Source organism: Atta cephalotes (assembly GCF_000143395.1).
Source record: "Atta cephalotes unplaced genomic scaffold scaffold00029, whole genome shotgun sequence".
Classification (NCBI taxonomy): domain Eukaryota; kingdom Metazoa; phylum Arthropoda; class Insecta; order Hymenoptera; family Formicidae; genus Atta; species Atta cephalotes.
Window position 1 is genome coordinate 969,215 of NW_012130093.1, and position 14,521 is coordinate 983,735.

General features: G+C 31.0%; 1 protein-coding gene across 1 annotated transcript in view; it reads left to right on the forward strand.

The window, feature by feature from the left end:
* The first annotated feature begins 11,484 nt into the window (after nucleotides 1-11,484).
* The window catches only part of LOC105620784 (protein CLEC16A), an 11,046-nt gene continuing 8,009 nt past the window's right edge, over nucleotides 11,485-14,521 (forward strand). Inside the window, 5 exon segments of the mRNA XM_012202273.1 lie at nucleotides 11,485-11,558; nucleotides 11,648-11,776; nucleotides 11,902-12,035; nucleotides 13,001-13,149; nucleotides 13,330-13,559. Coding sequence (XP_012057663.1) covers nucleotides 11,485-11,558; nucleotides 11,648-11,776; nucleotides 11,902-12,035; nucleotides 13,001-13,149; nucleotides 13,330-13,559 — 716 coding nt within the window.

The window sequence follows — 14,521 nt, forward strand, 5'->3', positions numbered from 1 at the left end:
CCTCTCCTCGTCGTCGTCGTCGTCGTCGTCTCTCTCTTCTCTCTCTCTCTCTTCTCTCTCTCTCTCTCTCTCTCTCTCTCTCTCTCTCTCTCTCTCTCTCTCTCTCTCTCTCTCCATTCTGCCGCTAAACTAAGAAGATTGAAAAGAGAAGAGAGAAGGTTGAAGAGAAAACAAAGAATACGAAAAGAACTAAAAATGACAAATACAAGTACTTGTTTGTTCCTCATTTCATGTTTCATAAACCTTCCCTGATAAAACAAGGAATCTTATTAACCTTATTCCTTTTTTCAAGGGAAGTTACGAATTTCCTTAAGAAGGAGATGCCTTCATAATCAAGCAAAAAAATGAATTAATCAAAGTTTTTTATTTCCTTTCTTTCCGTAAAATAAAGAACTCTGATTGGTTGATTTTCTTATGCCTCATATGTTCATATATCATATGCATTATGCTAAAGTCTATGCTCCCCGCTTAATCCTAACCAAACCCATTTTTTACTTTCTCATAAAAAGTTATACATTCATGAAGCAAAGTTCTACTAGGTTTACAATCTTCCATACAAAATGAAGATCTCCTCGCACCAACAAATGAGTTTGATTAGGATTAGGTTTTTTTTGGAAAAATATTCCAAGCGGATACTGTTTACGTTGTTTATGATTGTTTATGTTGCAACTTTTTAATAAATAATAGTAATAGTAGGTTCGCGAAGCAGAGCGCCACTTTTTTTCTGCCAGATTCTTTCATTTCATGCAAAAACGCGTCGAATGAGCCTAATTTTATTGATTTTTAAAGCGGACCCCCTAAACTATATAATTATCTAAATATTATATAAAATATTATTAAATTATAAACTAAGTATTTTTAAAAATTATTTTATGTACCTGCACGCACATGTCAGAAACGTCAAAAAGGCTATTCAAACTAGGGATGTGCGATTCAGATTAATTTTTTGAAGAATCGATCTTTTTGACTTAAAAAAATCGATTTTTTAAATAATCGATTTTCTTGTTTCGATTAAATTTGCAGATCAATTTTTACATGGAAAAATTGAATTGATTACGAACACACAACCATTGTATCATTATTTATGACTAATTGTATCATTATTTTTAAAGACGAGTCATGATTGATTTATATTTGTTTTGCGAATCCCGAGACAGAAGTAGTGTCAGCATTGTTAGCAATGTGCCGCGCAGGCGCGCAATCGAGCTCGTTGCTGTTATTTTGCCTTTATATATATGATCCATGTCATCTAGTTGAATAATTTGAATATGATCTCGCTGCTGCTCGCCACGCATTACTGTTATCTGATTGTGAGTTGTCAATTCGCTTCCTTTTGTTAACGGTACGCTTTCTGCTTCCTCTTTATTGGAAAATATTGTATGTAACCCTAACAGCACAAACGTCAATATGTCGACTGTAAGTTGACTTTGTACAGACGTCGACTTTAGGACGACTAATGCGATTTACACTCACAAAATTGGAATCATTTCGTCCTTGTTTAACTATATTATAGTTAAGCAAGGACGCATGCTGTTCATGAGCATTATGTAGCATGTGAATCGGATTACTGCCTATAAGAATAATATATAATCTATTTTTTTAAATAGTCGACTTAAATTGACTCGTCAAAAAGCCTACACAAAATATTCGTGAGATATCACTGCAATGTATGCGCACGTGATTGCGTGCGATGCAGCATACAACAGCTAATAAATGGCGATTGCAGAAATAGCGGCCGGGAGTCTGTTAATAATTAAAGAATAGAATTAATATTATAAAAGATTTGGGAACATGTCAGTACAACTATGGTAATGTATTTTTGTGTAAAATATTATTTATGTATTTAATTATTAATTAAAGACATTTTAAAATTGGATATAACGCGTATATAATCAGAGCCGGATTGTGTAGGTTAATTATTTATGATTAAATAATTAGAAAATCTGAAAATGTCCAAACAATTTTCTGAGTTATCGAAACGTCAACGAAATCGGCGAACTTTATTACAATTCAATTACTTTATTACAATCGTGAAGTAGCCTCTCAGTCAGTTTTACTCAAATGTTAACGATAACTCAACACTCTTAAATATTGACGATAACAATCCAATCGATGGTCCATCATGTTCATCAGCTTTCGAATTTGAAGAGCCTGAGATTGAAGATGGCATGATAGAGATCAATCATTCGCAATATTCAGCTTTATTAGATAATTAGCAATATTCACATTTATTAGAAACTGATATTAGTTATAATTGGAACTGAAATCAATTCAAATGGCGATGAAATACCTTGAAGATAGTGCTCCGATTGCGACCTGTTAATGAAATCAATATTGGTCCGTAGTGGAGCAGTGGCAAAAAAGTCATTCGCTTGTTTATTCTTTCGCCCCTGATAGTGCATTTTCCACAGGTAGTGTCCATTATGTGATTTTATGCAAGTAATATATGTTCGAGCAGGAGCATCTTAAATAACAGCACGGATATTGATTTGCAGCGGCTATTTGTTGAGAATCCATTATTTTTTAAATTTAGATTATTCATCCACAAATGGTTGAAGAAAGCTAAGCAAGTTTTCTGATAGCCATGATAAACACTGATGGCAAATCAGAAATTCTGCCTAAAATCGGCCAAAGCTGACTCTTCGAGCTTTTCGAAATTGGTACAATGCTAGTAGTTCATCATCAGACGAATTTCAAATCAACCCGTAAGAAAATGTACATTTGCCTTTGACAGGTGAACTGTGCAATTGGGCAAATGAATTTTAAATTAGTCAAAATGCATTAACCTCATTATTACAAGTTCTTTCAAGCAAGGGCATGACGATTTATCTTGGGATGCGCGAACACTTTTGAACATCCCAAGACCAGGTACTCAGATATTAAAATCCTTTCCAAAGATCAATACATTCACTACGGTTTATTAAAAGCACTTATATCAATTGGTAATCGTTTTCCTCATGCTTTCGACTATTGTGACTATTGTGTAATTTATTTGGACTTAAATATTGATGGCTTACCAATTTCGAAAAGGAAGGGAATACCATGAGAAAACAATAAGTATATTCATATTGTCATATTTATTAAATATTACTTTAAATGTTTGTATTGGTTAGAAAAATTGTGTTTGCTTAAAAATTTACTTGCCATTTTATAACTTTTGAATTTTGTCATATTTAATTTCTCGTGTATCATCAAGGACTTTTTTTATTTATATGTGTATTATCCATTTGTGTATTAAATTTGGTAATTTTATATGAGCATTATTGAAAAGGATTTGATATAATGTTAAAGTATGACATGCAAATAGAGAATTAAGTGGCAAAATTGCTACATAAAAAGATGTATGATGATCGGTACCAAATTAACCATCGATTGAACTTGTTTTCAAACACGTGTATTTCATTTTCGCTGTCGTATATATATTTCTTCCATTCATAATATTCCATTGTGTATTTTTTTTTAACTATATTATAGGAACATATGATATGTCGAATCGGAGGTTCGACGTGTAAGCAGTTTATTAGAAATACTTTATCACAAATTATCTCTAATGAAGTAGGCACTCAAATATCATGGTCAAGTCAGAAAAGTAGTGTAAGTTTTAAATCCACATCCATATACAAGCTAATAATCGGTAATATTTATTTCATTATACCTATTTTTCCATAACAATTAAAACATTTTTGTGAAATTGGAAACATAGCCTTTTGCATGCAATCTTCATGCGTCCATGAAATTCATCATAAATTATTTTAAAATATCGATGAACTAAACATAATATTATACATATCAAAAGTATAAAGATCCCTACAGTTTACAGATAATTTTAACAAATGTGAATTACATAAATGCGAAAATTATATTCAAAATTAGATTGTAGATGTCTACTATCTGTTTCTAATATCAGTAATTTACTGATAAATGTCCAATTAATACATCCTAGCCGTCTTAATACCTCATCGGTGCTAATAGATAATTTTGGAACGTATAAGGTTGCCCACTAAAGCTATAATATTCCAGTCAGAAATGATAATGGAATCGATATCGATTCGATATCGATTCATTTCTGACTGGGGGATGCAGAGTATTCACATATTTAATCTTATTTTTAATCACTCTCTTGCTCCTTTTCTCAATCCCTTGCTCTCTCTCTACTCCGTCGCTGAGCTGAGAAGATTGAAGAAAGAATAAAGAATGGGGAAAAGACTAAAAAATATATTATAGAGTGAGAGTGCTCTACCCATACTTCTACACTTGTTTGAAACGTGCAAGTTCTTATTGATTGATTAAAAAAAAATTTGCATTGTTGCAAAAATGAAAAAGTGTAATCAAAATCTATTGCCTTATATTTAATTGGTGAAAATATTATTTTATATTTTTATTTTTATTAATGCAATTATTTTAATTGTATATATTTCAGACTCGGTGATGAAACGGTTACCAGAGTCGACGTCTGCCGAATTAGAAGAAGCCATCAAAAAATGGTTCCGTCAGGTGATAGAATAAGAAGCATTACAAAACAAAATAAACAATATTAGTATAAACAATATATAAAATATAATAAAACATACTATTAAAATCATTTTTTAATAAATATAAAAAATATAAAAATGTAAAATATATAAATGTAACATGCTAAGATAATACAAATAATAAATATCTATATATTTTTTAGAGTAATAATTTACTGATTTTTATAAATAATAGTTTAATGGTATTTTTCTTTAGGACTATGCACCCAATCGGAAATAATTTCTCGAAAAGAAAATTTTCGATTTTTATTGATTTCTATTGATTTTTATTGATTTCAATGGATTTTTAGCTTCAATTTCGATTAATTTTCAAGTTGGTAATAAAATCTTGAATTGATCTAGCATAAAAATATACTACTAGTGTTACTAATGCAATAAGTAAATTCGACAAGTAGTGTCACTAATAGCGTAATAGCGGTGGAGAAAATTTCATTAAAGTTTCATTTTATTGTGAAAATAAATTTTAGCATTATATTTTAGAGGATATTCGACAAAATTATAATAAAAAGAAATTTATTTTATGAATTCGAAAACTAATTTTATGCACTCAAGCGCGGTCACCCATCCGAACGAATTCGAACCTTCCCTTACCATGCTTCATTTCTGTGATCGGGGACTGCTTCTTCAAAGAAGGAACTATGAATACCTATAATGCTAATGGATGTATAGTTGTAACATATTTGTTCAAAAATGTTGTAAAAGAGGCGGAATACATACAAAAAATATAATAGTAATGTACAAATGATGACACCTATATATGATAATAACTTGTTTTTAATAATACTGTAAAATATTATTTTTATTAGCTGAAATAATACTAATTGCTCTAATGATATATATATATATTTTTTTTATTTTAATAAATTTTTTATACCAGATTATAATTATTGGAAGTAGTTCTATGTTACATCATATACTCTTACAATAGTAATATTACTGGCTCAGCATTGACACTATTACGTAGTAGTAATACTACTGCAGTAACAGTGACACTAGTAGTATTTTTATACTTCCAAATGATATTGGAAACTTGTATGATAGACCAACATTTAAATTTCATGAATTTAAAAATCAAAATCATTTCGATATCGATTCGAGTTAGAATTAGTTTAGCTAGACTTTGATAGTCAATGATATTTTTTCTTGATTTCATGCTCATTTATAATAAGTGACATTATTTCCTGAAATTCCTCAATACAAAGGTGACGAATTAAGATTATATTAAATAAACTACAAAGTACAAATAAAAATAATGTTATTCAGCAAGAGTAGAACAATAAAATAAGGTATAAATAATTACTAGAAAAAAAGATGTAGACTTTATCGATAGTTGTAAAAAATGTATTCATAAAAAAAATTTCACAATTTTCAAAAAGTTAATAAAATTATTTATAAATTCTGAAAAATTTTGAGAAAACTTTTATGATTAGAGCGATATTGCAATTGTAATGAAATCGAAAAAAAATGTCGATTCGACTTTTGAACGAAAATATTCAAAATATAAGATGTATCACAAATTTATACCAAAAATATTAAAAATGTATCAAATTATCTCTTATTGCACTCTCTACATACGTAATTTTTTGTCACTCGAAAATGTTGAAATGTTATTCGATGCAAGTTTCGAATCGACAACTTTTTCATCGTAACGACGTCGAAACGATGTCTTTTCGAGGAATTATTTCTGACTGAAGTGTTTCCATAAGAGTATATACTAGTGTATTAAAATTATATATTAGTATATTAAAGTTATATATTATATATATTTGCATGGAGGCTGTGAAAATTTGAATACATTCTTATGGAAACACTGGATGGGTGCAGCCCCAACGAAAAATGCCGTAAAAAAAACATAATCTAGAGATAGATTTTCCCGATTTAAATATTTCCACCATTGCAAGGTGCGCATGCGCGCTACGTCCTAGAATGTCCGTATGATGGTTGACTTAAAATCGACTTACAATCGTCTTTAAAGTGGGACATTGTATGACTGGGTGCGTTCCGTTTCTTGCATGAAGCTCATGAATATTTAGTGCATGGCATAGAGTGCAGGATACGTTCCATTTCTCCAATACATGCGATTTTAATAATGGAACGGATTCGCAGTGAATTCATGTGAACATGGATAATTTAAAATTGACTGAATTACAAATGCATTCAATAATTATTGTTACATCTTTTTTAACAAAAGAAGAAGATTTATATTTTTCGAGCAGCACTTACAATCTTATTCTGCAAGAAAAGAAAAATAAAACGTATTATCAAAATATCCAAAAAGGATGTTTAATACCTATTTCCAAAATATTAGAAATTTAACAGAAAAATTTTACAGATTATTCTTACATATGTTCAGACACTTATAACAAAATCCGAAATCGATTCACTGTGAAGCAACTTGAAGTTATAAGAGTTTAAAATATAAAGATTTTAAGATTAGATTTGAGATACTATCACTGTCAAAAATTTTTCATTTTTTTCAGAAATAATTAGCAATAGAAATTTAAAAATACATTTCTACATTTTAGTTATGAGTAAATGATAAGATTCTGTACAATCTTTATTCAAACCACATGAAAACGGTACATATTCATCAAAATTAAATTTCAGAAACTTTTTGCTACAATTATACATACAAAACATCCTTAAAGTTATTTTTACTTTCCTCTATCTATCTTGTAAGGATATTACTAATGTAAACTTAACCTCTATCATAATCTACTATTTTATATTCAGGAATTTAAAACGATATGAAAAATAGCGGTAATATATCAATATATTAATTTTTCAGTATTATATAAATCAGGGGCTAAAAATCGATATTCTATAGCGGTATATGCAAAATCGAGATCCAAATATCAGTATTGGACGTTAAATACTGGTATTCAACCGAAATTTTCATAATATCAGTATACGCATAATTTTTCGGTAATATCAAAGTATTATACCGTATATATATTATATAATGTATGTATATATGAAATGTTAAATTAAAAAAATTTTTCTTAGTATTCTGAGCATCCTACTTACGTATCTTTAACCCTTACGTGATTTTGAGTACACTTACTCGAGCCGAGCAACCCATGATTTCAGTTTCGCGCTAAAATATTATTATAATTGAATGTATAAGCTGCATGAACTGCCTCAGTTCAAGAGGTGAGGCACTTCATGTCTCATATACCGGAAGAGGCGGGGTCATGCAATGGCGATAGGTTGAATCATGCATGCAGCGAATGTGCATGAAGAGAAATAGAACGAATTTCTATGCTTCTATGCGCATCACGCAAGAAACGGAACGCAACTCTTAGAGACGTCTTCAAATCATCTAAAATCGACTTGTGGACGTCCATTTTTCATACATCCAGAAATAGTCCTATAGTCGATTCAGAGTCGATTTCACTTACAATCGATTTTGTGCTGTTAGGGTTATTATATAATGTATTATAGTAATTGCTAAGAAATAAATAATTATTTGACTAAATATAACATTTTTAATCTTATTTTTAGTCATTTTTAGTCATTTTTAACTCATTAATTGTATGTATATATGTATTTAATATATATATATGTAATAATAGTTTTGTAATATATATTATTATAATAATTACATATATATAATCTCTCTTCCGTTAATGTGATATTATTTCTTCAATTGTTAACATCTGCTTTAAGATAAATTATCGGAGGATAAGACAGTTAGTTCCGAAGTATATTTATCAATTCTCTAGATTTCCGCTTTTCCGCCACCACGGTCCTTGGCTAAAAAATTCACGTGAACAATTTCATATTTTCACAGTTAGGAAAGTTATATCCTTCGAATATAATCCTTCGAAATCATATAAGGTTTATTCACATGCTCTAACATGCTTTAAAATGCTCCTACCACAGTATTTATTCACTCTAACGCGCTTGAAGTGAGTACTCAGAAATAGTTCTTCGAAAAGACGTCGTTATGATGGAAAAGTTATCGAAATTTGCATCGAAATTTCAACATTTTCGAGTGGTAAAAAATTACATCTGTAGAGAGTAGTTTGATACATTTTTAACATTTTTGATATAAATTTGTGATACGTAATCTTATATTTCGAATATTTTCGTTCAAAGATCGAATCAACATTTTTTTTTATTTCATTTCGACAATTGCAATATCGCTCTAATCATAAAAGCTTTCTCAAAATTTTTCAGAATTTATAGCTTTTATAACTTTTTAGAAACTTGTGGAATTTTTTTACGAATCGGAACATTTTTTACAACTGTTGATAAAGTCTAAATCTTTTCTTCTAATAATTCTTTGTATTTATTTTATTTTATTGTTCTTATTTTATTGTTCTATTCCTGCTGAATAACATTACTTTTATTTGTACTTTGTAGTTTATTTAATATAATCTTATTATGTCATTTTTGTATTGAGGAATTTCAGGGAATAATGTCTGTTACCATAAATGCTGACCTATTAGCTGCCTCTTATCATAAATGAGCACAAAATCAAGAAAAAATATCATCCTAATTCTAGCTTAAATCGATATCGACAATCTCGATTTTTAAACTTAATGAAATTTCAATGTTGATCTATCATACAAGTTTCTAATATTTGGAAGTATAAAAATACTACTAGTGTCACTGCAGTAGTATTACTACTGATACGCAATAATGTCAATGCTGAGCTAGTAATGTTACTGTAGTAGTATATGACGACATATGACGTAGAACTACTTCCAGTAATTGTAATATTTGGTATAAAAAATTTATTAGAGTAAAAAATACACATATATATATATATATATTAGAGCAATTAGTATTATTTCAGCTAATAAAAATAATATTTTACAGTATTCTTGAGACTTTCACAGGTACTTTCTATATAAAGATTATGCGTTTTTATCGCGGATTTCCTCCGTATCCAGATCCATTCTTGAAATGCCAACGTTTTGTGAATCTTGCAGTTCAATTCTTCAAGGCGAGTAGTAGCCTGATACTGAGCTGTTTCTCAGGGTCCTTTTTTATATTACGCTATTTGTTGGAGTGGTGGAGGGAAAGAAGAGAATTGCAGGTAGGGGGAGGGGGGCGAGGTAGGGGGGAAATCAATCAGTCCTCAATAACCAGCAGAATAGTTTTCCATATTTTATGTTGTAGCCATTTTCTCTATTTAGATTGGTAGGGTGTTTTTGTAACTCTATGGCTTCTCTATACTTTCTTGGAAAGTATGATGTAATATTGGCTATTGTGGTCGTTTTGTCAAACAGTATTTGATGTCCTGTTTCGATGTTGTGTTCTGATAATGCTGATTGCATGACGTGTTTAACCTGACATCACGTTGGTCTTTTATCCGTAGATTGATCATTCTCCCAATTTTTCCAATGTATACTTGTTCGCAGGAACAAGGTATTTTGTACACTTCTGCGGAGTTGATATTATTCATTAGCATTATAGGTGTTCATGGCTCTTCGAAGGAGTAGTTCCCGTACGATCACAGAAATGAAGTATAATAAGTGGAGGTTCGGATTCGGATGGATGACCGCGCATGGATGCATAAAATTAGTTTTCGAATTCATAAAATAAATTTTTTTTATTATAATTTTGTCGTGTATCCTCTGAAATATGATGCTAATCAATAATACTTATTTTCACAATAAAATTTCAATGAAACTTTAATGAATTTTCTCCACCACTATTACGCTATTAGTGACTAGACACTACTTGTCGAATTTATTATTCACTTATTGCATTAGTGGCATTAGTAATATATTTTTATGCTGACTAGATCAATTCAAGATTTTATTTCCAACTCGAAAATTAATCGAAATTGGAGTAAAAAATCCATCGAAATTAATAGAAATTTCAAAAATTTTCGATTTTTATTTTCGACATCAAAACGATGTCTTTTCGAGAAATTATTTCTGACTGGGTAGGAGTTATAGCAGGAGCACATTGCAGCAAGCTGGAGCATGCGACGCGAACAAACTTATAGATGATCATAGAGAGTTCACGTGAAACTTTTCACGTTTCCGCTCTAGGGGAAAAGTTACATGATTGACCCCCAGAAGCCAATGAATTCGTAGAATATCTAAAGATAAATTTAAGGAAGCCTTAAATATAAGGCCTGACTATAAATACGAGTATAAGCTCTATGATGATTACAACCGCTTAAAGCGTATGAGCGTCCAGATTGACCGCAGTAGGAGCATGTTGGAGCGTGCGACGCGAATAAATTAAAGCCTTGTGTTCATGATACTAGAAATCGGTCCAAGATCTTGGATGAAGAAAGAATTGACCAATCGTAATGGTCATGTGATCAAATTGTTCAAATGTGATTTGTTAATTTTTTCTCTGTTCGAGATCTCGGACCGATTTTTAATATCGTGAACATAAGGCTTTAGGTTTATTCGCGTCACATGCTTCAACATACTCCTATTGCGGTCAATCTGGACGCTCATACGCTTTAAGCGCTTATAATAATCATCATAGAGCTTATACTCGTATCATGGACATCAGGTTTAAGATCTATTTTTTATGGCTGAATTAGTGTATACTAGGAACTTGAAGTGAGATAGGTACATGTTTAATATTCGTCGGAAGAGAGTGAGAAAGAGAGTGAGAAAGAGAGTGCTAGTGCAGTCTAGTGCAGGAACAGAAAACAGACCACTAGAGTCAAGTTTCGGAACGCACCTCTGCGAAGACACGAGGGCAGAGATTTAGAAAAGAACATTATCCAACTGCACGCACCATATTATCCCTTCCACCATGACCTAAACTCAAATGGCGATGTAAAATATAATAAATTCTCTCGCGCGACAATTATGCTGCGCACGTTATGCTATTTCATATGATGGGCAAGATCTCGACAAAAGAATACATCTCTACAATTGTGGTGTGAAAAAGAGAAAGAGAGAGTTGCTGCAGGTACACACAGCTTGGGTGGAGCGCGAATGCAGGCATGTTTATGCGATAACTGAAAATGTTTCGCAGTCGGAGCTGGTTTGGTGGCGGACTTTGGAAGCCCAAAAACCCACATTCTCCGGAGCATCTTAAGTATGTATACAAACAATTGATCAACATATCTAACACTTATATCATATATAAAAAGATTCTTGCAAGTATGTATTTGTTTATGTTGTCAGGTACTTATACAATGTCTTGTCAAAGAATCAGACTGTGTCTGAGAACAATAGAGGTTTGCTGGTCGAAACTTTACGTTCGATAGCTGAGATTCTCATATGGGGTGATCAAAATGATAGTAGTGTGTTCGAGTAAGTAGATACAAGAACAATGTTATTTTTTTATTCTTATGATGAATAATACTGTTCTAGAACCAAATAAAAGTGCTAATATATAGTACATAAAGTATACAAATATGATTAATATATGTTTACAGTTTTTTTTTGGAGAAAAACATGCTTTCGTTTTTTCTGCGTATTATGAAGCAAAAATGTGGGAGCTATGTATGCGTTCAATTGCTTCAAACGTTGAATATTTTATTTGAAAACATACGCAATGAGACATCCTTATGTGAGTTTTATAAAACTTTCTTTTATGTTTATATAAGGAAAGTCCCCTATTATGAGATATATGCCTAATATAAGATAGCTGCATTTTTGCTAAAATAATAAACATTATCTATTGATTCCACCATGAATTTATTGCTCTTGGATTGAAAACTATTTAATAGAAAATTCATTATTAGATCATGTCTATAGTCATTGTAAAACAAGATTTTAAAATTTGGATGTCTTTCAGTTTCATTGAGATGAACATTTAAACCTTGTTTATTATTTAATAAATAAATATTTGACAAATTCATCATGTAGGGATAGAGTAAAGTCATACTAAATAGAAAAAGATGGGATATGTTTAATTAATTATTTAATTACAGAAGTTAGATTTGATGATCATAAAATCATAAGGCGTGGAAATCGTAATATGAGATACCCAAAGTATTCCTAATATGAAATAACCCATGCTCTTATATTATAATGAAAATCGTTGCTAAAGTATAAATGTTATTGTACAATAATAAAAAACCAGATAACCAGATAACCAGAATGAACGTCGAGTGCCTACATCTGTGATGCTTGATTCCAATTGAAAACGAGTTCTGGATATAATCTATCGCATACTCATTTTTCGCGCACGCTGGCTGTTTGTTTGTATTTTAGAAACATTAAATAAAGTTTTTTTAATTGGAATACTTTGCGTTTTACTATCGATTTCTCGGGACATCTCATATTAGGAGCACAATTTTTTAACTTTGCAATTTGTTCACTTTTTACATTTCTTTAATTTAAAAAAAAATGAAATTTGAATTAAATTTTATTTTAAGTTTATTAAATTTCCTTCAAAATAATCTATTATTTTTTTTAAATTCTGCCTTCTAATGTTTACTCAAAATAAACTCGGTATAATACTCTCATAATAGGAGGGTCTTTCTCCTCTAAATGATTCCTAAACAATTTGTTAAAATTTATTGTTTTCAGATTATCTATTAAGTAACAATCATGTAAATAGTATAATAGTACACAAATTTGACTTTAGTGATGAAGAAGTAATGGCATATTATATTAGTTTTCTGAAAACATTGAGTTTGAAGTTGAACGCACATACAATACATTTCTTCTATAATGAGGTAAACGAGGTACACATAATGATATTCTGTGTTCATTTTTTATGTTATGTTTTTGTAACTTGTGTTCATTGATTGTAAAGTAATACATAATAAGATATATGCAGACATATCTATGTTGAAATTATCCATTGATTTTATCACTGACAAAGTTATTATTATAGCAAGTTTTTTTGTCATTAGCATACCAATGATTTCCCACTATATACAGAAGCGATCAAATTTTTCAATCATTCAGAAGGTATGGTGCGCATAGCTGTAAGAACTTTGACTCTAAATGTGTATCGTGTTGAGGATGCATCTATGCTAGCTTTCATAAGAGATCGCACTGCTGCGCCATATTTCAGTAATCTCGTATGGTTTATCGGTGACCATATTATAGAATTGGACACCTGTGTCCGAAATGATGCCGAGTAAGTATTGATATTGAAACATTTTTCTGTTACAATTTCTATAATAATAATAACAACAACTCTTAATATATACGATTTTCTGATCCTTTTCTGTACATAATGAATCTAGAATTACTTTTCTCTCATTACTCTTACAAATTATTGAATGATTTTTATATATATCTTAACATCTTTAGAAAGTATCCGTAAAGTTATGTATTAAAGAAATTATATATATTAGGTATACAACTTTGCTTCCGCCGTTTTTTTTCCGAAATTCGAGGCTTTATTGTAAAAAACTGGTTATACATTTATGATTCAAAGTATTGTCCATCGCTGGCCACTACTTTCTCCCATCTTTCGGGTAGCGTACGAATCCCGCGTCGAAAAAACTAGTCATCTTTTGAGGCTATCCACGAATCGATCCAATTTTTTACTTCTTCATAAGACCGGAAGTACTGGTCAGCCAGGCCGTGTGCCATTGATCGAAACAAATAATCAGAGGGAGCAACGTCTGGAGAATACGGCGGATGGGGTAGGATTTCCCATTTCAACGTTTCCAAGTATGTCTTGACCACTTTCGCAACATGGGATCGAGCATTGTCATGCTGCAAAATCACTTTATCGTGTCTCTCGTTGTATTGCGGCCGTTTGTCTTTCAATGCTCAGCTCAAACGCATCAATTGTGTTCGATCGCCTGTGATTGTTTCAGTTGGTTTTAACAGTTCATAACTACGCCGAGCTGGTCCCATCAAATACAGAGCATGACCTTGGACGTCAAAATCACCGTTCTTGAAGCGTTGAAACCACTCATGATACGTTCTTTCACTAATAGCGGCCTCACCATAAATATTTGAGAGCATTCGATGAGCCTCAACCGCAGATTTCTTAATATTGAAGGAAAAAATTGAAACCTGCAAATGAGAATTTGGCTCGTAAACTGACACTTTCAATNACGTAGAATAAACTTTACTTGAGACTCG